A 22738-nucleotide genomic window follows, 5' to 3' on the forward strand; every position below is an offset into this window, starting at 1 on the left:
GACCTGCGTTGGGCTCTCTGCTCGGCAGAGAGCCTGCTTCCTCCTCTCTCTCTGCTTGCCTCTCTGCCTATTTGTGATCTCTCTCTGTCAGGTAAATAAATAAAATCTTTAAAAATAAATAAATAAATAAATAAATAAATAAATAAAAAATAAAAAAATGTACGAATCTCATTTAATTATCAGGAGACTACCATAAGGTATTATCTGTTATCAAATTCACTTAAAAAATGAAGAAACTGGGGTGCCTGGGTGGCTCAGTGGGTTAAACTTCTCCCTTCAGCTCAGGTCATTATCTCAGGGTCCTGGGGTCGAGCCCCACATTGGGCTCTCTGCTCAGCAGGGAGCCTGCTTCCCCCTCTCTCTCTGCCTGCTTCTCTGCCTACTTGTGATCTCTATCTGTCAAATAAATAAATAAAATCTTAAAAAAAACAAAGAAGAAGAAGAAACTGTGGATCAGACAGGTAAAATGACTTTGTCAAAGCCATACAACTTTTACTGAAAAAACAGGATTTGAAAGCAGCCTGACTTCAAAGCCCATGTACCTAGTATTTATGTTGTTAATAAAAGAAACAAGTAAACAAACAACAAAAGGCCTATCAAAAAAGCTACTGTGAAAGAAAAAAAAGAAAATAATTATAGGGAAAGAAAAGATACCATCCACAGGTAAGGCTAACAACTGACTAGGAGAACATTACTATAAAAACAAATGTCTATTTCAGTATTATCTTTTATTTTATTTTTAAAAATTATTTTAAATAAGTGGATGTTCAAATTCATTAGCCATTTCTATATAATACAGTTATATGCATGTGACTCTAATAGTATAAAAAAATATTTAGTGTCCATTAGAGTGTATTTTGCAAATTAATATAAACTATTCTTTTTCAGATTTTTAATCTCTGATTTTTCATAAATAGTCTGCAAGGCAAGTGATGTTAACTATCCTTTACTGAAAAACATTAAAAACAAAAAGCTACTGTGAATGAATAATATAACTGATATAACAAATGCTTTCATTTAACATTAAAAATGCACTTTAAATTGACTTAGAAATAATACTTTAGTTTCATCAACAAATAAAAAGTATATAGTTCTTTATTTTATTCCATGTGCATTTAAAAAAATAAATATAAAAAAACCCTGTATCACACCTTATTTGTTCTGGAGTACCTCCTGATGTTGCATTAGTTATAGCCCAAGCTGCTTCTTTCCTGGTGCGAAACTCTGCTTTCTGAAGAATCTCAATCAAAACAGGAAAAATATTTGCATCTATAACAGCCTGAGGAGGAAAAATGATACAACATAAACAGTCCCAATGCTATTTTTAAAATGTTATAAGTAGAGAAAATATAAGACCCATTGGCTTTAAAATGACTATTTGGAAATAACTTTGGAAATCTTTCTAATCTTCCAACAAACTTTCACATACTTTCAAGACTGGAAAAAATATTAACAGAATATTAATTTAAATATGATAAAGCTCAGTTGGTTAAGGGTCTGCCTTGGCTCAGGTCATGATCCCAGAGACCTGGGACTGAGCCCCACATCCTGCTCCCCGCAAAACGGGGAGCCTGCTTCTCCCTCTGTCCTTCACCCCAATCACATTCTCTCTCACTCACTTTATTATTAAATAAATAAATAAGTAAAATCGTTAAAAAAAAAAAAAATAAGATGATAAAGCACAAGGTAAATACTTGATCAAAATGGATAGGTAATTTTTGACTCAAGAAGCCTGATAAGACCCTAATAAATCATTACTTAAAAGTTGAGAGGAAGGGTTATTACCAAGCTTATTTAAAACTAATAAAAATCAATCCCTTTTTAAGACCAGCCTTATGCATGTAACACTGTGGGCAGTTTTATACACACACATACATAATTCCTCACTAGATTACTATAAATGAATGTTGTTATTTTAGAGGAGAAAAGACCATTTTCTGTAAAATACTTTTCAAGAATTTTTTTTAAGTAACTCACTAAAAAAAAAAAAAAAAAAAAAAAATTCATTCATAAAATGCTGACTTTTGTCCAAACTGACTTAAGAGATCTTGCTGTTTTCTTAGATCTGGAAGGATTTACCTGAATCTGAGCTCTATTTCCAGCAGTGATGTTAGAAACAGTCCAGCAGGCTTCTTTTCTGATTGATTCCTTTGGGCTACTCAACAAGTGTAAGAGACATGGTAATGCAGAGCAATTCAAAATTACCTGAAACAGAAATCAGGAATGGTAACAAAGTCTTATAGCAAAAAACTACACAACGATAGGCGAATGATTTACAGAAATACAAAAATCACTCTTGAAAAACTAAATTAAGAAAAAAGAAATTCATCTCAAAGTAAAACTTAGGTGCTCGCTACCTTCTACTCTCCCACTTCACCAAACATGCTGCATTAAAGTGCTCTGTCAAACCACTAAAATGAGAATAAGCAGGACACTGAGAAGTGTGTCCCTCATATTTATGAATACACTCAAGAATTCAACTGATACGACACTTCAAGAGAGATTTAGTGACTGATCATGATCCAACCTCTAGTTTAACCAAATGAAATGGAAAAAAAAAAAAAATCAAAAATTTTCAAAGTACCTGAACTCAGAATAGGTAAGAAACCTCAATGTACAGAATAAGTCAATTTTTTCATTCAACTATTTTTTTACTGTTCTGCTTTTCTTTCAGAACATACTAAAGAAGTACGCTCTGAGCAGAGAAAGACAATTATATGGTTTTACTTGTATGTGGAACATAAGGAATAGCATGGAGGACATCAGGAGAAGGAAGGGAAAGATGGAGGGGATTTTGGAACTCAGAGCGGGAGATGAACCATGACAGGCTATGGACTCCTCTGGGAAACAAACTGAGGATTTCAGAGGGGAGGAAGGTGGGGGGAATGGGTTAGCCTGGTGATGGGTATTAAATTAAGGAGGGCACAGACTGCATGGAGCACTGGGTGTTAAACACAAACAATGAATCATGGAACACTACATCAAAAACTAATGATGTACTATTTGGTAACTAAAAAAACATAATAAAATTTTTACAAATTTTTAAAAATGTAAATTAAAGTGAAAGTAAAAAATTAAAATACTTTGTTTTTTAAAAAAATAAAATAAAATTTCAAAAATAGGGAGTGCCTGGGTGACACAGTTGGTTAGGGATCCAAAACCAAGGTTTTGGTTCAGGTCAAAATCTCAGGATTGTGGAGACTGGGTCCCGAGTTTGGCTCCACGCTCAGTGAAGAGTGTGCTTGTCCCTCTCCCTCCCGCTCTGTCCCTACCTTCACTGCTAATGTGTGCTCTCACTCTCTCTTAAATAAATAAATAAATAAATAAAATCTCAAAAAAAAAAAAAAAAAAAAAAAAAAGGAAGTATGTTCTACTTTGTTCCTTTACATCTTTACACTCTTCCTTCCACAGCATAATTAATTATGTTCCTATTTTCAGAATACCCACAAGATTTACATTAAATTTACTTGGTGACGAATGTATGAAGCAGTGTACCAAAATTCTGCTGAAAAGTGTTATGTTTAGAAGGGCATTCTCATTTAAAGAGCTATTTTAAAATAATAACTATCAATTACTAAGGATCAACTGTTTAATAACTAATATACCTAAATAGGACTTGAAAAGATTAAACGTGAAAGATAACATGTAAATTAAAATAAAGTTTAAGTTATGGTGGCAAACAAAGGAGAATCTAATGTGTTACAGAGTTTCAGTTCCTATCTTCAAGAAAGATTGCTCCAGATCTAAGTCAATTGTCATCACACCTTTTCTGGTATCTCACTATTCTCCAAAAGACAGACAGACACACACACACATAGTTACAAATCTGGAAAATATTTCCTTGCTATCTTTTCTTCCATTCTCGTAATCTAGGTCTTCAATCTTCTATAAAAGGTTGGGGTACCAGGTGGTGGGTATTATAGAGGGCACGGATTGCATGGAGCACTGGGTGTGGTGAAAAATTAATGAATACTGTTATGCTGAAAATAAATAAATTTAATTAAAAAAAGATTAAATGTAATAAAACTCAAAAAAAAAAAAAGGACCCTCCTATTTCCAACCAACTCCATGCTTAAACTATAATCAATCACCATTTCACCAACAGGCTCTTCTCCAGTCAAGATTAATGTCTCTTAAATACAACTCACACGGGGCACCTGGGTGGCTCAGTGGGTTAAGCCTCTGCTTTCAGCTCAGGTCATGATCTCAGGGTCCTGGGATCAAGCCCTGCATCCAGCTCTCTGCTCAGCAGGGAACCTGCTTCCCCCTGCCTCTCTGCCTACTTGTGATCTCTCTGTCAAATGAATAAAATCTTAAAAAAAAAAAAATACAACTCACACATGTCTGCTTCTACACCTATGATCACATAAATCTCTTCTAGTTTACTTAAATTCTTCTCCAACTTAAGGATATAGCTTTAGTTACAACTTCTTTATGGAATCTACAAAGATTTCTCAGCACAGTGATTTCTTTTTTAAAGTTCTATAGCATTTACTGACCAATCAGTTCTCAAGAAACATACACTGATAAGTAATTTGCTTTGCTTTAATATATATTTTCTCCTCAATTTTATTTTAAGTCCCTCAAGAGCCATCCTACTATTTTGTACTTCTTTGTATTGATATAGATCTAGGACAGTGCTTTCACATATAGCTATTCAAGGCTGATCTTGATTATCAAGAATATGCTTACTGTCACATTATAGATGCTTATATAATTATGGTAATGCTAAAGTCTTGATTAATATGTAAACCAAGTAGTATGAAACTAAATAAATTTCTTAAAATCCATTATCTTAACAATTTATCATATTAAAGTCTGAACTCACCTGTGTTTGAATATCATCACCAGTCACAATATTACCAACTGCTCTTAATGCAGGCGATACAACTTTATAATCATTATGCCTAAAAATAATAAAAATATGAACTTAAATACTATGCAAGAGTTAAAATTTACAAAAGAATTGCAAAAATAATACAAAATAGTCCTATATATCTTTACCCAGAGATCCCACTCAAGTTTCACTAATTATGCCAGTAATACTTCTGTAATAGAGAATCTAATCCAGGCTTATGTATTATACCCAGTTGTTATGTCTCTAGTCTCTTTTAATTAAAGTTTCTATTTTTTCCTTTATTTCATGATTTTGGCATTTATAATGATCATAAAGCAATTATAGGTTTTGTCCAACGTTTCCTCATGATTAAGATACAAATTATATACTCTTAGTTAGGATATCACAAATGCAACCATCTTTTCAGTACATAGGATAGCATCTGATACCTGTTTTGTCCACAATAGTGGCACTGAATTCCAGTCACTTAAAATGGTGTCGGTCAGATTTCTCCACTTCAATATACTGTTTTTCCCTTTATAATTAATATTTTTGAGAGGATATACTTTTAGACTATGTTAAATCCCATTCCTTAAGCCTCTTTCACCAATGACTACTTTCACCACCTCTTGATGTGTATTGTCTGAATTATCAATATTGTTTGTTGCCAATGATAATTTTGTAATACCATCATTCCAACTACATGCTTTTCAGTCTATCTATTGATCTATCTACTTATTTTAGTGGGGCTCATGAATTCCTACTTTATTCAATGCTATAACATATTATTATAATTTATTTTAATGCTCAAATCATCTGAAGCTTGGAAGTTAGAACAGCAGGAGTCCCTGCAAGCGGGTTTTTGTGTTCTTTTGATAGTTCTTCACTCTTTAAGCACTTACTACTTCCAGGTTCATCTTATTTTTTCTCAATCCCAGCCCTAGAATCAGCCATTTGTCCAAGAATTTTGGTTCCTGTTAATGAAGAGTAGCATTTAAAAACCAAGACCTGGTGTGTTCAGCTTTTTAGTATAGATGTCTCACTATTCCCATGCCCTTTAAGAGGACATATACACACACATACACACACTTATTTCTACATCTATCTCTTTATGTTGAAAGCCATGAGTTCACATTCTCCAGTTCTAATCTAATACCACAAGATTATTCTGGCTTTCCTCCTTTCCATATTTATATCTCCATTCTCTTAGAATAAGAAACTGGCTTCTGATCCAGCTAGGCTGTTATCCATCATGTGTTGCTCCAGCCTGCTTGTTATGCTGCTCTAGTGGGTGCCATCCTCAAGCTTGAGCCCTGATCCCCCCATTGAACCTGCCTGCCTACCCTTCTCAGATGTTGTCTTTGAAGTAGAGCCACAACTCCTTCTCAGACCTCTCTTCTTTGTGCCATCTGCTTCATTTGAGCCTACCTAATGGCTTTTTGACAAAAGGAAGTAGTATAAAGTCTTTTTAAAGAAAAAAGATCATTTTAAAACAAATTATAAGTTTTTAACTTCTTTTATAAAAAATATGTTCTTTTTAAAGAAGGTAGCAATAATAGTCTAGCAAGTGGACTTTTACAGCAATTAGTTACTTAGTGAACAATTACAGTTACTGTAATGAACAATTAACTAGATTACTGGTTCTGTACAAGCAGGTACCTTGGGCATTCCATATATACCTGTTGAATTAAGTCCCTGCCAGTCATAAAAAGATTAAAACCAGTGAAATACATTCACAAAATGATAGTTCCAACTAAGGATGGGATACAAATTTAAGAAGGTCAACTCTTCACATTATAGCTGTTCTGAAAAATGAGGCTGATGGCTTCTCAATACTTCCTGAAGATAGTCACTTTTAAGATCTTTATAAGGCCATTACTCTAACTGCTAAATTTAATACACAATCATAAATTATAGTTACATCAAAAGTTCCACCAATCTTCGACAGACTCCAGAATCAATGACTGCTTGAATTTTATCATTGGGTCCATCAGAAAGATAAGAAAGGGCCCAGCATACATCTGCTAATACATCTGGGTCACTGCTGAACAACAATCGTGACAAGACATTTAAGCAAGGTGAAACCTGGAAGAAAAGAAAAGAGCCAATATTTAACAATTTTCTCTGTTTAAGACCAAATTTCTTTAGGAAAAATATAGAATCCCATTTTAAAATAAAAATTCAATGCTATAAAAATACCGGAAAAATTGAAATGTTGTATTGTCTTAAAAAATAATGATCGTATACGAGAACATGTAACTGATTTTTTCCAATTAATCTTTTTTTTTAAAAGATTTATTTATTTTAGAGAGAGACAGCACAAATGAGCTGGAGGGAAAGAGGGAGAAAGAGAAGGGAAGCAGACTCCCCACAGAGCAGGGAGCTCAATGCAGGGCTTGATCCCAGGACCCTGAGATTATGATCTGAGCTGAAACCAAGAACTGGACGCTTAACCAACTGAGCCGCCCAGGAGCCCCTCCAATTAATCTTACATTAGATATGTGTAATTTAAAACTTTTTAAAGAGTAACGAAATACATGTTTGAGATCCCCTATCTTTAAATCACACACATAACACACCCAAAAAAGGCATACCAAAATTAAGAGAAGTAAAAATGTTTTAGTTAACTAAAAATGTTTCATTTTTTAAGTGTTTAATATGATCATGAAATATGATCTAACTGAAATAAACCTCACCATACTTATTACATGTACATTACTAGAAACAAATCTAATAATCATTTGAGGACTAAAGGGGTAGAAAATACAAAAAGAAATCTGAAAGGTTTTTAAACGAAAGTCACTAATAAACTGTACTTCTTAAGGTACTGAAACCCTGAATTTTTAATTACAAAAAAGAAAAACCACATACATGACAAGAAATTTTAATCTCTCTAGCATTAATATTACAACTACTTAGTTGTAAAATGAGCATATCACTTCACCTCTCTGAGACTCAGTTTCCAAATCTGTGACACAAAGGCTGAATTAGAGAAATTCTATGATCCTTCCTTCCTCAAACTAGACAGTCCTAGATTCACTAGCTGTATGACCATGGGCAAATTATTCTAATATTTCTGAAACACAATTTCTTCACTTACAAAACAGGGATTAAACAATATTGTTAAATTACTAAAAATGCATGTAGCATCTTAGAACAGTGTCTGACATACAGTAAGCACAGAGATATTAGCTCTTTTTATTGCCATGATCAGTATTGATTCTACTACAATCCTTAAAGTTTTTTCAAAGAGGTTTTTTTTTTTAAGATTTTTATTTATTTATTTGACAGAGAGAAAGAAATGGCACAATCAGGGGGAGCAGCAGGCAGAGGCAGAGGGTGAAGTATGGGATCATGACCTGAGCCAAAGTCAGATGCTTAACCAACTAAACTACCCAGCTGTCCCATTTTTTTATTTTTTTTTTAAGATTTTATTTATTGGACAGAGATCACAACTAGGCAGAGAAGCAGAGAGAGAGGAGAAAGCAGGCTCCCTGCTGAGCAGAGTCCGATGTGGGGCTTGATCCCAGGACCCTGGGATCATGACCTGAGCCGAAGGCAGAGCCACTGAGCCACCCAGGCACCCGCCGTTTTGTTTTGTTTTTTTTAACAGCAACCTAAAGTATACCTCAGATAAGAGCTGTATATGAAATTTACATATACCACAAATAAAGAGTAATGACAACTTTTTTAAGGTTCTAGTACTTAAGATAAATTTTCTCTTTACCTCTGCTTTAAAGATTGTCAGTACATAAACTATAACCTTCTAAAAATACTTATCTATCTTTTCACTGGGCCCTTCTGTCAGGATGACACTAGGGCCCATAAACAAAAAAAAAGGTTGCTTTTTAAAAAATATTTTGTACTAGATGTGCTTGTAAGTTAATAAAACAAATCTGTACAACTGGATCCTTTCCAAACAATCATGCCTTCACGCTTGTCAATGACCTCCTCCTTCCTTGAAGAGAAATGTGAGAATCATTTTTAAAGCAAATAGAAATTTTTGAGTTAAAAAATAAGCATACAGATCTGTATCTTTTTACTGATTTAAAAAACAAAGCACTACAGATTTCTAGTTTTAAGGGAGCAAAATAAAACCATTTCTGACCCACAGTCTTCTCAGAAACAAGGAAAAGAAGAAAGTGAAATATAAATCCCATTTCTAAGGAATATAGCAGACATCTGTAATCATGCCCACAATATATTGTGGACAGGATTATGAGAAGAGAAAGGGGATACCTCAATGCCTGGAGAGGGAACTACCAAAAAGAAGAAAGCTAATTTTAAAAAAAAGAAGAAGAAAGCTAATTTATCCTGCAACAATCACTTCAAAGAGCCTAAAGAATCAAAAGTGCCAGTTATCACAGAGGGCACAGAAGAGGAATGGTGCTAAAACAGAAAGAAACGTTAAAAGGTTAAATGAGAAACACGTTAGACTATAGGTAGGTGTCTAATATTCTTAATGCTACCAAAGACTAGAGGTTTATTTTAAGGAACTGAAAAACGAAAAGTGAACTATAGAATCTGAACTTTGGGGTATCAGATATACACGAGTTTGAAATAAAGCATGAGACCAGAAATTACAGATTAAGTAAAAGTTTGTATACTGACGGATGAAAGCCTCTAGTCCTCCTCTAATGTCCAGCTCGCCCCTCTCCAGTAGTATTATCTGTTCTACACTTCAACCCAATCTATTTACTTTCCAGCAGAAGACTGGAAAATCTGTCTCTGGAGAAACGAATGGTCTCAGAAAATACAGAAATTTTGAGTTCCTCATAGAAAACATGGTTTTGCTGCCCAATTACTCTATAATGAAGCCCAAGAAATGACGAATCTAAACACTCACCTCTCTATCTATTTTTCATTTTAGCTTTTAGTGTCTGCCTCCTAAGTATGTCCAGAGTGCCCAGGATCACCAGTTATGTGAAATTTCCCAGTAAAAAAGAGACTAAGACAAAAAAAAAATAAACAAAATAAAAACATACAGAGAAGCAGACACCAGAAAAAAGAAAACTTCAAAAAAAATTATAAACCCTCAGGTAGATAATCTGCTGAGTCCATAAAAAAAGCTGTAACACCGATACAGAAAAATTCCATCTAAAGATGAGTAATCCGAGAACAAAAAAAATCCTTGAAAATTATTGTGAAATTTAAAATTTCAAAAAAATGTGAATAAAATATCTCATAGAAAATCACAGAAAAGTTATTAAAAAAAGTCTTAAGCCTTATTAATATAAATTACAGTAAGTTTGGAATACATAAATAACCAAAAAGAGTCAACGATTCCTAACTGAAGAGTTTATATTTTAGTGGAAGAAATATTTTTTAAAAAATTAAATGTATAAAACTTTTTTTAAAAGATTTTATTTATTTGTTTGACAGACAGAGATCACAAGTAGGCAGAGAGGCAGGCAGAGAGAGAGGGGTAAGCAGGCTCCCTGCTGAGCAGAGAGCCTGATGCAGGGCTTGATCCCAGGACCCTGAGATCATGACCTGAGCTGAAGGCAAAGGCTTAACCAACTGAGCCACCCAGGTGCCCCATATAATACATTTTTTAAATCATATATATTAAAAGTTACTAAGAAAAAAGTTAAGAGTAAAATGTGGAGGTCAGTGGCTGGGGTAGTAAGAGATTACATTATTATGTAGGATAGTTGCAGTGGAGCTCATGGAAAAGGTAACTTATAAGCAAGCACTTACAGAAGATGAGAAAATTATGCAGATATTAAGCAGATATTAAGCATTAAGCTGTAGGCCAGTAGTTCTCAAAGTGTGGACCATGGACCCCTGAAGGATTCTTGAAACCTTGGGGGGAGATGCCAAAACCATTTTCATAATTATACTAACACAAAATTGGTCTTTTTCATGTTGTTGATATTTGCACTAAAGTTACAAAAGCAATGGTGGGTAAAACTCAGCACAAATCAAGGCAGTGATACCAAAATGTACCACAGATCTTTGTATTCTTTATGTTCACAAACTTGCAAAGAAACAGGGTAGGGGGATGATGCCCGTTTCATTTAAGAATTTACCTTGTAGAAGCAATAAAAATTACTAATTTTATTAATTCTCAATTTTTGAATACATGTCTTTTGAAGACATTGTGAGATGTAATGGGAAATATGCATATACACACACACATATAAAATACATTTAAAAAATATATCTACTGCCCTATTTGAGAACCAACTGCAGATATTATCATGGTACTTCACCCCTAAAACTTCAGCATGTGTCTCCTAAAAAAAAATGGCATTTCTTTACATTCTTCTAAGACGATATAATTGTCACATCCAAAAATTTTTCATTGGTACAATAATATTTCTAAGGTCTAAAGCAGATTTAAATATTTTAAGCTAAGACTTAATTTTGATCCATGATCTAATCAGTAATTAAACATTGCATTTACTTATTGTATCTCATTAGTACCTAAAAATAAAGTCAGATTTATTGAGGTAAAAATTACAGTAAAAATAATTCTTTTTAAGTGTACAGTTCTAGTGAGAGTTCTGACAAATACATTCAGTTGTATGGCTACCACCCAATCACAAGACAGAACATTTCTATCATGTCTGAAACTACCCTCCTGTCCCTTTCAGGCAATCACTGATCTGATTTTGTTTCATAGTTCTGTCTTCCCCCAAATATTATATTAATGAAATCATACAAAACGTAGCATTTGTGTGTGGTTTCTTTCAATTAGCTTAATTCTTGTGAGATTCACTCACGTTGCTGCATGTACAAGGTAAAAGCTTCTTCCTTTTTATTGTTGAATCACAGTCCACCTTATGAATGAAACATAATTTGTTTATCCATGTACCAGTTGATGTACATCTGGGCTGTTTCCAATTTTTGGTGATTATGAATAAAGTTCTCATAAACATTTATGTACAGGTCTTTTTGTAGACATACTATGTCCTATTCCCTGGGTAAGTATACCATAATCCTAAGTAGCACAATAAGAAACTGCCTTCTTACTAAAGTGTCTGTGCCATTTTACATTTTTACCATCAATGTTTAAAAACTTCAGTTGCTATCCATCTTGTTGGCACCTGTATTATTAGCTTTTTAGATTTTAACCATTCTAACAGATGTCTGCCTTTACTCTTTTTTAATCTTGAATAGCTCCTCAGCCTATTTGTGTGCTTTCATACCACTGATACTCTTAAGAGTCCAGGACATTTATTTCACAAACCATTCCTCACTTCTGATTTGTCTTACTGTTACCTCATTATTAGATTGAAACTAAACATTTCCAGCCAGGGTGTTACATAGGTGATGAGGAATTATTTTTAGTCATGTCCCATCTAAAGGGACATAATATCAGTTTTCCCCTCATTAGTAACGTTGAACTTAATCATTTGGTTAAGGTGATTGAAGAATTTTAATTCGCAAGAGTAAATAAATTCTCAACAGTAAATTCTCAACAATAAATAAAACTCCCTCCCATCCCCTTTGTAATTAATAAATATTCTGTAGGGCAATACTTCCGAACCACATCAATATTCTGTCCCCTAACAATCTTTCACCTAAATGTTTTAGAACTCATTGATGATTCCTGCCTAAATCACTTATTAGCATGGTGGTTGACCTTTCTAATATGAAGTCCTTCTACAACTATTAACTGGCATCCTTCTGTAAAAAAGAGCTTTCTTTCCCCATTTTTTAGAATTAGAATAGACTCACAGATTTTTTTTTAAGATTTATTTATTGTCAGAAAGAGAGTGTGTGCACACAAGTAGGGTAAGTGGCATATAGAGGGAGAAGGAGGCTCCCCAATGAGCAAGGAGTCCCATGCAGGACTTGATCCCAGGACCCTAGGATCATAACCTGAGCTGAAGGCAGATGCTTAACCAACTGAGCTACCCAGGCTTCCCAGATTCTTTTTATTCAATATGTTAAAAGTATTTCCTTTCCATAATTCATCTTAATCCTCAAACAGTACCAAATTTGGCTAGAGGAACCCCTACCTGAATATACTTCGGAAGTAGAGCCAACAGAATTTAACTGATGGAGTGACTATAGAGAATGAGATAAAAGAGAAAGCAGGCGAAAAATGTTAAAGTACCTCATTTAAAAATGGAAGATGGAAATTCTATTAACTGATATGAAAGACTGCTAGCATAGAAGGTTCTGGGGGAAAAGAACAGGAATTATATTTTAAATATGTTAAGTTTAAGATGTCTATTAGATATCCAAATAAAGATGCTGAGTTTGGAGTCAAAAAGAACATCTGAGCCAACCACTGGAATCTGAAAGTTGCTGGCATGTGGATGACATTTAAAGTCACAGAAAGGGAGTATCAATAAGGAATTGAATGCAGATAAAGAGAAGAAAAAGCCAAAGCCATTCACTTTATACTCTCAACTTTAGGAGGAAAAAGAGAAGAGGAACTAATATATGAAACTGAGACAGAGCAATCATTGAGGTGGAAGGAAAACTTAAGAGAGAAGTGGCCTGAAAACGAAGTGAAAAAAAAATTACGTAGGAAAAGGAAGAGATCGAATGCATCATATGAAGGCAATAGATCACGTAAGGTGAAGACCGAGAAATCAATGTGATGTAGCAAGTCATTTAAGATGAGGTCTAAACATTCGCCCCTGGATTTCACAATGTGAAGACACATGTGCACTTAGTGAAAGCAGACTCAGTGTAGTCACTGAGGGAAAATTCCGACTGAAGAGGATTCAATAAGAATGAAAGGAGGGGTGCCTGGGTGGCTCAGTGGGTTAAGCCGCTGCCTTCGGCTCAGGTCATGATCTCAGGGTCCTGGGATCGAGCCCCGCATGGGGTGGGGGTCTCTGCTCAGCAGGGAGCCTGCGTCCTCCTCTCTCTCTCTGCCTGCCTCTCTGCCTACTTGTGATCTCTCTCTGTCAAATAAATAAATAAAATCTTTAAAAAAAAAAAAAAAGAATGAAAGGAGAGAGAGGAAACAATGAGACTAGACAAATGAGGAATTTTACTATAAAAGAAAGCAAAGAAGTAGATGGCAATAAACATGAAAGCTAATAAGGCTTTCAGGGACCAAGAAAAGATTTTAATATGAGAGAAATAACAGTATATTTTCATAGTATTGAGAATGATGTATTGAGAATGTGCCCCTTTGGGGCACCTGGGTGGCTCAGTGGGTGAAAGCCTCTGCCTTATGCTCAGGTCATGATCCCAGGGTCCTGGGATAGAGCCCCGCATCTGGCTCTCTGCTCAGCAGGGAGTCTGCCCCCCGCCCCTGCCTGCCTCGCTGCCTACAGATCTCTCTGTCAAATAAATAAAATCTTAAAAAAAAAAACCCACCTCTATAAAGCATGTAATATAATTAGAACACTAAAAGATCTCAAAGTTTAAGCAATGCCTTAAAAAAATGCAATACTGGGGTGCCTGGCTGGCTCAGTGGGTTAAGCCTCTGCCTTCGGCTCAGGTCATGATCTCAGGATCCTGGGACTGAGCCCCGCATCAGTCTCTGCTCAGCGGGGAGCCTGCTTCCCCCTCTCTCTCTGTCTACTTGTGATCTCTCTCTCTCTCTCTGTGTCATATAAATAAATAAAATCTTTTTTAAAAGATGTGTTAAGCAGGAAAAAAGGAACAATGAAATATGGCATTTTAAACTAATTATATATTTACAACTATTATCACATAATTATTATTTTAACATATACACATACAGATGCATGCTATTTTAAAAGCAAAGGGGGTAAAAACCTCCAAACTCTTAAAAGGACTTTGTATTTTAAAGGAAGAAATTTCAAATGAAAAGCAATGCATAAACCAAAGTTCACTGGGTAAAAACTCAAACAAAATATAGTTATCCCATACCATTTTTTAAGAGATAAAATAAAGGGAAAAATGAAGAGGGAGATATTGCAGTGGTAGACAAACCATGAGAGACTATAGACTCCTCTGGGAAACAAACGAAAGGTTTCAGAAGGGAGGGAGGTGGGGGGTATACGTGAGCCTGATGATGGGTATTAGGGAGGGTATGGACTGCATGAAGCACTGGGTGTTATATGCAAACAACGAATCACAGAACACTACATCAAAAACCAATGATGTACTGTATGGTGATTAACAGGACACAGTAAAAATAAGTAAGTAAATAAATAATTAAGAGGTAAAATAGATTACTATGATTGCTAAAAAAAATGAATATATATATAATTAGCAAGCCAATCTATATATGCAAGTCTAAACCTACAAATAGCTGGTGAAGGATTCACCATCATCAGTTGAATTAACCCTTATTACCTCCTCAGACAAAATATAAACATTTTCTTTCCTTTCAATTTTATAATAATCACTGCCAAATGATGTTTTTATATATAATTTTTAAAAAGATCATTGAAGGGTACTGTGTACCACATAAATATTCTTTTCCTTGTATTATATCCAGGTCAAATACACATACCTTGTCCTTCTACTATTAAAGTGAAAATTATAAAAAATTCTTTTACTCTAACTAAGGCCACTGGTGCAACATTATTTCATAACGTCCTTCCTTGGGGAGCTGTGGTATATAATTTACTCAAAACTTTTCTAAGACACATATCTATTAAACCAAATTTCTGATTAAAATAATAATTTTGGGGGTACCTGGGTGACTCAGTAAGTTAAACACCTGACTCTTGATTTTGGCTCAGGTCATGACTTCACAGGTCATGAGATCAAGCCCTGTGTGGGTGGGGAGTGGGAGGTCTCTGATCAACGGGGATCTGCTTGAGATTCTCTCCCTCTGCCTTTCTCCTCACATGCATGTCTGCCTTTTCTATTCTCTCTCTCAAAGAAATACAAATCTTTAAAAAAAAAAAAAAGCCTTTTATTTTTAGCATACTTTATAATGCTTTAAACTAGCTTCTTAGTCATTTTATGTACTTGTCAAAAAACATGGAATAGAATTAGGCATGGATGGTTACAGAAAAATTTTATGAACTATGATTAAACCCATAACATGCTACAGGGTATGGGAAAAGATCAACAGATTGATGGGGGGGTCCTGGGTGGCTCAGTCGTTAAGCATCTGCCTTCAACTCAGGTCATGATCCCAGGGTCCTGGGATCAAGCCCTGAGTCAGGCTCAATGGGAAGTCTGCTTCTCTCTCTCCCATTCTCCCTGCTTGTGTTCTGTCTCTCACTGTGTCTCTGTCAAATAAATAAATAAAATCTTAAAAAAAAAAAAAAAAAGGTCAATAGATGATGGTACCAATTAGATTTTAAAGTCATGTTGGTGGTTCAGATGAAATGTGGCTAAAATCATGCATTTTTCAAACTGGAATGGTAAAAGTATAAATGAGAAGGCATACCAACTCATGCATCATATTTTTCAATTAGGAATTTATTATTTTTTGCCTCCAGCAACTTTTAAATCCTCACCAGATTTTGAGCTCTTCTTAGTGCTATGGTCAGTATTTCCCTTTCAATCCTAGATACTGAATTAGAAAGAAGTATGATGGTAGCCCAGAAATTTACCTACATTCTATTTTTTTAACATCTTATTGGTAAGAAAATAGAACTAGGTTAGAAATTTATTAATAATTTATTATTTTAGTGGCAGAATATGAGCAGATGGGGGAACAGATATTTGAAACAGATAAAAAGTACACTGGGAAAGCACAAGCCCCTGTGGACTAATTACTTTTCCAATTTTACAAGTAATAGGACTAAGAGCTTTTCCAATTTTACAACTAATGAATTACCTTAACCTTTTTGGAGGCTTCAATTTCACTTATAGGAAATAAATGAGAAGAACTAGATTAAAAGATTTCTAAAGTCAACATAAACATCAAGTGACACTGTTTGCTAAGAGGCAATCACGATGTAAAGTAACAGTAGAAGGGAAACTTCCTTTCTGTTGTATATTCTCTAGACTTTGAGTATGTGCAAATATTGTCTAGTCAATAAATAATTACTAAAAACCCATAAAGTTCCTTCAATCTCTAAAAGTCTATTATAAGGAGACTAAGAAGTTTACATACATAGATTCCTTAATTTGTATATTTTACTCATACCTTACTAAAGTTTGGAGGAGGGTTTTTGCCTCTACATAAATTTGAGAGGGCCCATACAGCATTTCTGGTTGTTGTAAGTCTGTTTGAATTTGTTAATAACCTGCCAAAAAAAAAAAAAAAAAAAAAAACAGAAAAGGAAAAGAAAAAGAAAAAAGAAAATTGTCACTTTAAATTCATTTCTTCTCTTTAGCTATTTTATATCATAAAATATAAAAATTCTCAATATATTTATTACACAGTCAATGTGGTAAAGTAGGAAAAAGTAATTAAAAAAATTATATATATATATATGTATTTTATTTTTAAAATTCTGAATCTATGATCTGAATGGATCCTTACAAGACACAAAACATGTCCAAAATAAAGGGGGTCATGGAAAACTGATTTACTTCTATATACTTTATTTTTTTAAACCTTGACAGATTTACTGTTTTTAAGTCACAATATAAAGTAACAGATAATACAATTTTGAATATGAAATCTTTACACTGGGACTTTTGAGGAGCAGAAAAGGGAATGGATTAAAGTCTTATCAAAAGTAGCCTAAGCATTATAAATTAAGGCCAAATTATCTTAGTAAAAAAAAGAAAAGATACAAAACATTGGGTTTGGTGCTTAATTAAAATTATTCACTATACTTTAAAAGGAATATTAGATTACATTGTTTTAAATGAAAATAATACATTTCAGGAAGCAAAGAATATAGGGTTAAACTGAATGAGGATCAGCTACTGAGAAGAGATGTTTGTTTTGAACAGATTGTCAGTATTTTTGATCTGCAACCTATTACAAGTATAGAGAAATTAGGTTTAAAAAAAAATCCCTATTCTGTAGTGAACTCGGCAAAAATGGTGGAGATGGTAACTCTGGCAGCCTGTCAGCCACCCAGAAACAACCAAAAAAACCTTGTAAACTTTATCAGAACTCTCGAAGATAGTCAAAAGTTTATAGTAGCCAAGAAAACTTTTAACTAGGAAAGGGCTGTGATGTGGTAGATTTCAGGCAACATAATTTACCCTTGGCCAACTCCCTCCAAGTCTGGCAGCAGTCTTAAAGAAGAAAGCTAGAATTCCCACTGTGGGTTCCTGGTTCCAAAAAGGAGCTAAGGAGACTTGTTTCCAAGAAATTGTGTTTGTCTGTTTTGATCTGTGTGGGTGCTATCTGATGGACTAATGCAAGGGGCCTGCCTTTGTTTTGTCTAACTGGGAACTCTTTCATTAAGATCAACAGATAAATTCTTATAAAAAACCATGAAGAAAAGAAGGCAATGGGATTATATTTAAGCTGTTAAAAGCAAAAACTGTCACTTAATATTTCTATATCCTACAAAACTATCCTTCAAAATATCAAAGAGAAAGTAAAAGATTCCTAGAACAAAAGCAGAAAAACTCATCACCAGTAGATCTGCTTTACAAGAGCAACTGAAAGGAACCCTTTCAGCTGAAGTGAAAGGACAATAAACAATAACTCAAAACCAGAAGAAAAAGAATACCACCAAAAATAACTATACAGATAAATCTAAAGGTGGTAATTTTGATTTGTAATTCTTTTTTTCTCTATGACTTAAATGACATACATAAAGCCGTAACTACAAATCTATCTTAACTGGCATACAATGTGTAATGTTATTTTTGACAATAACTTTAAAGGTGGTAGAACAGAGATGTACAGGAGCAGAGTTTTTCCATAATATTGCAACTAAACTGGTATTAATTCAAACAAGATTACTGTAAGTTTAAGATGTTAACTGTACTCCCTGGACTAATCATTAAGAAAGTTAACTAAAAAACATACAGGAAAGGAAATGAGAAGGTAATCAATACCATATTTTACCCCAAAAAATCAAACACAAAAGAAGGCAATAAGGAATTAAGAAACGAAAAAGACATAAAAAATATAGTAAACAACAAAGTGGTGGAAGTCTTTCCTTGTATTTATACTGAATGTGAATGGATCAAATTCTTGGATTAAAAGGCAGGGCCTGGCAGAATACATTTTTAAAAACCCCAAGATAAACAAACAACAATCTATGAGCCATCTATGCTATATTCTACATGATATTTCACTAATTTTTAAAGATTTATTTACTTTAGAGAGAGGGAAGAGAGCATGTGCAAGAGCAAGGGAGGTTTGGAGGGGAGAAGGAAAGAATCTCAAGCAGATTTCCTGCTGAGCACAGAGCCCCAGGTGGGACTCAATCTCAGAACCCATGAGATCATGACCTGAACTGAAACCAGTAGTCACACTTAAACAACTGAGCTACCCAGGTGCCCCTACAAGATACTCACATTAGATTTGAAGACAAATAGGCTGGAAGTGAAAGGATGGAAAATGATATTCCATGCAAATAATAACCCATAATTATACTAGTATCAGACAAATAGACTTCATGTCAAAAATTATTTTAAAAGATGAAAAGGACATTGTATATTGATAAAAAAGTCAACCCATCATGAAGCTCTAACACTCATAAACTTAGAAGACATAACAACATAGCAAAATACACAAAGCAAAAACTGATAGACCTGAAGGGAGAAATACAGTTGTACAATCATAGTTAGAAACTTTAGTATATTGTTTTCAGTAATGGACAGAACACCTAGATAGAAGATCAGTAAGAAAAAAAGAGGACTTCAATAACATGATAAACCAAGTAAACATAAAAGACACCTATACAACATTCAACTCAGCAACAGCAGAATATATATTCTTCTCAATTGCACATTAAACATTCTCCAGGATATACTGTATATTAGATGATAGAGCAAATCTGATATATTTTAAAAGACTGAAGTCACACGAAGTATCTTCTCTGTCCACAGTGAAACTAAAAATCACTAATAGAAGAAAAACTGGAAAATTCAATATGTAGAAATTTTAAAAAACATACTCTTAAGCAAACAATGAGTAAAAACAAAAAACAAAATGAGAAAATATCTTAAAATAAATGAGCATAAAATCAAACATACTTAAACTTAATGGGATACCGTGAAAGCAATGCTCAGAGAAAATTTTATAGCTATAAATACCTGTATTAAAGAAAGAAGATCTCAAATCAATTGCCTAAACTTCCACCTAAAGATACTACATAAATCAGAGCAAACTAAACCCAAAACTAGCAGAAGGAAGGAAATAATAAACAGCAGAAGAGTAAAAGAAATAAAATAAAGAGCAGAAAAATACTAGTGAAAATGAACTAAACCAAAAGCTGATTCTTAGGGGAAAATAAATTCAACAAAGTTAACACCTTTACCTAGACTGCTAAAGGAAAAAAGACTTAAAATTAAGAATGGAAGTGGGGAGGGGCAGGTGCCCGGGTGACTCGGCTGAGCATCTGACTCTTGGTTTTGGCAGAATTGAGCCCCTCACTGGGCCCTCATTCAGTCTGCTTGTCCATCGCCCTCTGCTCCCCTCTCCCCCACCGGAATAAGCACAGGTACATGTGTATGTTCACTCTCTCAAATGAATAAATTCTAAAAATAAATAAATAAATAAATAACAAATCTAAAGTATTAAAAGATGTGGGGCTATTACTACTGATATTCCAGAAATAAGAATATAAGTATAAAAGAATACTATGGGGGTGCATGGGTGACTCATTCAGTTCAGTTAAGTATATGGCTTCAGCTCAGATCATGATCCCAGTGTCCTAGAATCAAGTCCCACATCAGGCTCCCTGTTCAGCAGAGAAGTCTGTCTCTCCCTCTCCATTTGCCTCTCCCCCTGCTCATGCTCCCTTCTTGCTCTCTGAAATAAATAGAATCTTTAAAAAAAAAATACTATGAGCAAGAATAAGTCAACAAATTGAATAACCCAGAAGAAATGAACAATTAGAAATTATATATAAACTACCAAAATGATTCAAGAAGAAACAGAAAATCTAAATAGGCCTGTAAGGATTAAATATATTGATCAGTAATAAAAAATCTCATAATAAAGAAGAGTCCAGCACAAAACGGCTTCACTGGTGAATTCTACCAAATACAAGAAGAACTGAATCTTTCTCAAACTCTCCTGAGAAATAGAAGAGAACATTTACTAACCTGTTTTATGAGCCAGCACTACCCTAATACCAAAGCCAAAGACATCACAAGTACAGACAGTATTTCTAATAAATACACATGCAAAAATCTTCAACAGAATTCTAAGAAACTGAATCTAGCAATGGTTGTATACTATAACCTAATGGAATTTACCTAGGAAGGCAAAGATAGTTCAATGTACAAATAATAAATAATATACATTAACAGAATGAAGGTGAAAAAATGTGTGATCCTGTCAATTGATGCAGAAAAAGCATTTAACAGAACCCAACACTCTTTCATAATAAAAAACTCAACAAACTAGGAAAAAGAGCAAACTACCTTAACATGATAAAGAACATTTATGAAAAATCCACAGCTAACAACATACTCAATGGTGAAAGTGAAAACTTTTACTCAAATCAGAAACATGATGAAGATATCTGCTTTTCCCTGTTATGCAACACTGTACTAGAAGCGCTAGCTAGAGCAATTAGGCAAGAAAAAGAAATAAAGGTATTGAAATTAGAAAGCAATAACTGGAACTATTACTATTCACAGATGACATGATTTTATATAGAGAAATTTAAGAAAATCCACAACGAAGCCCTATTAGTGCTAATGAATGAATTCAACAAAGGTGCAGGCTACAAGATTAAAACACAAAAAGCAATTGTATGTCTATACACTACCACTGAACAAGTAAAAAAAAATTTCATCTAAAATAGTGTCAAAAAGAATAAAATACTTAGGAATAAATTTAACCAATTCTGTACACTGAAAACTAATTCATATGGAATAGCAAGTAGCCCTGAATAGGTAAAACAATCTTTTTACTTAAAGATTTATTTATTTGAGAGACAGAAAGAGAAAGCATGCACGAGCAAGGGGAGGGGTAAAGGAAGAGGGCAAGGGCGAGAGAGGGAAAAAATCTCAAGCAGACTCCCATTAAGCACAGAGCCTGATGTGGGCTTGATCTCACAACTCATAAGATAATGACCTGAGCTGAAATCAAGAGTCAGACACATAACTGACTGAGCCAGTAGGGTACCCCTAAACAGCTAAAACAATCTTGACCAAAAACAAAAACAAAAACAAAACTGAAACACTCACATGTTGATTTCAAAATTCATCACAAAGCTACTCTAACCAAAACAATATGGTACCATTCAATGAGCAAAGAATACTCTCAAAGAATACTTCAACAAATTATGCTGTGATAAGTGAATGCCCTTGCATCATATAAAAAATTAACTAAAAATGCATCAAAGCTGTAAATATAAGAGCTAAGACTATAAGACTCTTTGAAGAAAACATAAGGACAAATATTCATGACTTTTGATTTGGCAACAGTTTCTCAAATTCAACACCGAAAGAATAAGCAACAAAAGGAAAAAAAATACACAAACTGGATTTCATCAAAATTAAAAACTTTGTGACTTAAATGGACACTATCAAGAGTGAAAACAACCCAGAAAATGCAAAAAGAAAAGATCTGTAAATCATTAATCTGATAAGAATGTATTCAGAATATATGAAGAATTCTTACAACATAGCAACAAAAGATAAGTAACTGAATTAAAAATTATTCAAAAGACTTAACAGACATTTCTCAGAAGAAGATATAGTCAGCAAACCCATGAAAAGATGTTCAATGCAAATCAAAGCAAAATGAGATACCATCTCACACCTACGAGGGTGGCTTAAATCAGAATAACTAGTGCTGGTGAGAAGGTGGAGAAACTGAAATTCTCATACACTGCTGATGGGAATGTAAAATGCTGCTGCTGCTACGGAAAACAGTTCCTAAAAAGTCAAAGAGAGAGTTACCATATGACCCAGCAATTCTCTTCATAGGTATATACCTAAAAAGAATTAAAAGCT

The 22738-nt window shown here is 34.1% G+C and overlaps 1 protein-coding gene across 2 annotated transcripts in view; it reads right to left on the reverse strand.

Annotated features, from left to right (window-relative positions):
• Positions 1-22738, reverse strand: part of KPNA5 (karyopherin subunit alpha 5) — a 49978-nt gene that overhangs the window by 9268 nt on the left and 17972 nt on the right. For both annotated transcript variants that reach the window (XM_082730124.1, XM_082730125.1), the window contains exons 8-12: positions 16833-16932; positions 6759-6922; positions 4829-4907; positions 2080-2205; positions 1152-1279 (exon numbers count right to left, since the gene is read on the reverse strand). In XM_082730124.1, the coding sequence (XP_082586250.1) occupies positions 1152-1279; positions 2080-2205; positions 4829-4907; positions 6759-6922; positions 16833-16932 (597 nt within the window). The remainder of the gene's footprint in view (positions 1-1151; positions 1280-2079; positions 2206-4828; positions 4908-6758; positions 6923-16832; positions 16933-22738) is intronic.

This window comes from Mustela nivalis (assembly GCF_964662115.1).
Source record: "Mustela nivalis genome assembly, chromosome: 5".
In the NCBI taxonomy this organism is placed as follows: domain Eukaryota; kingdom Metazoa; phylum Chordata; class Mammalia; order Carnivora; family Mustelidae; genus Mustela; species Mustela nivalis.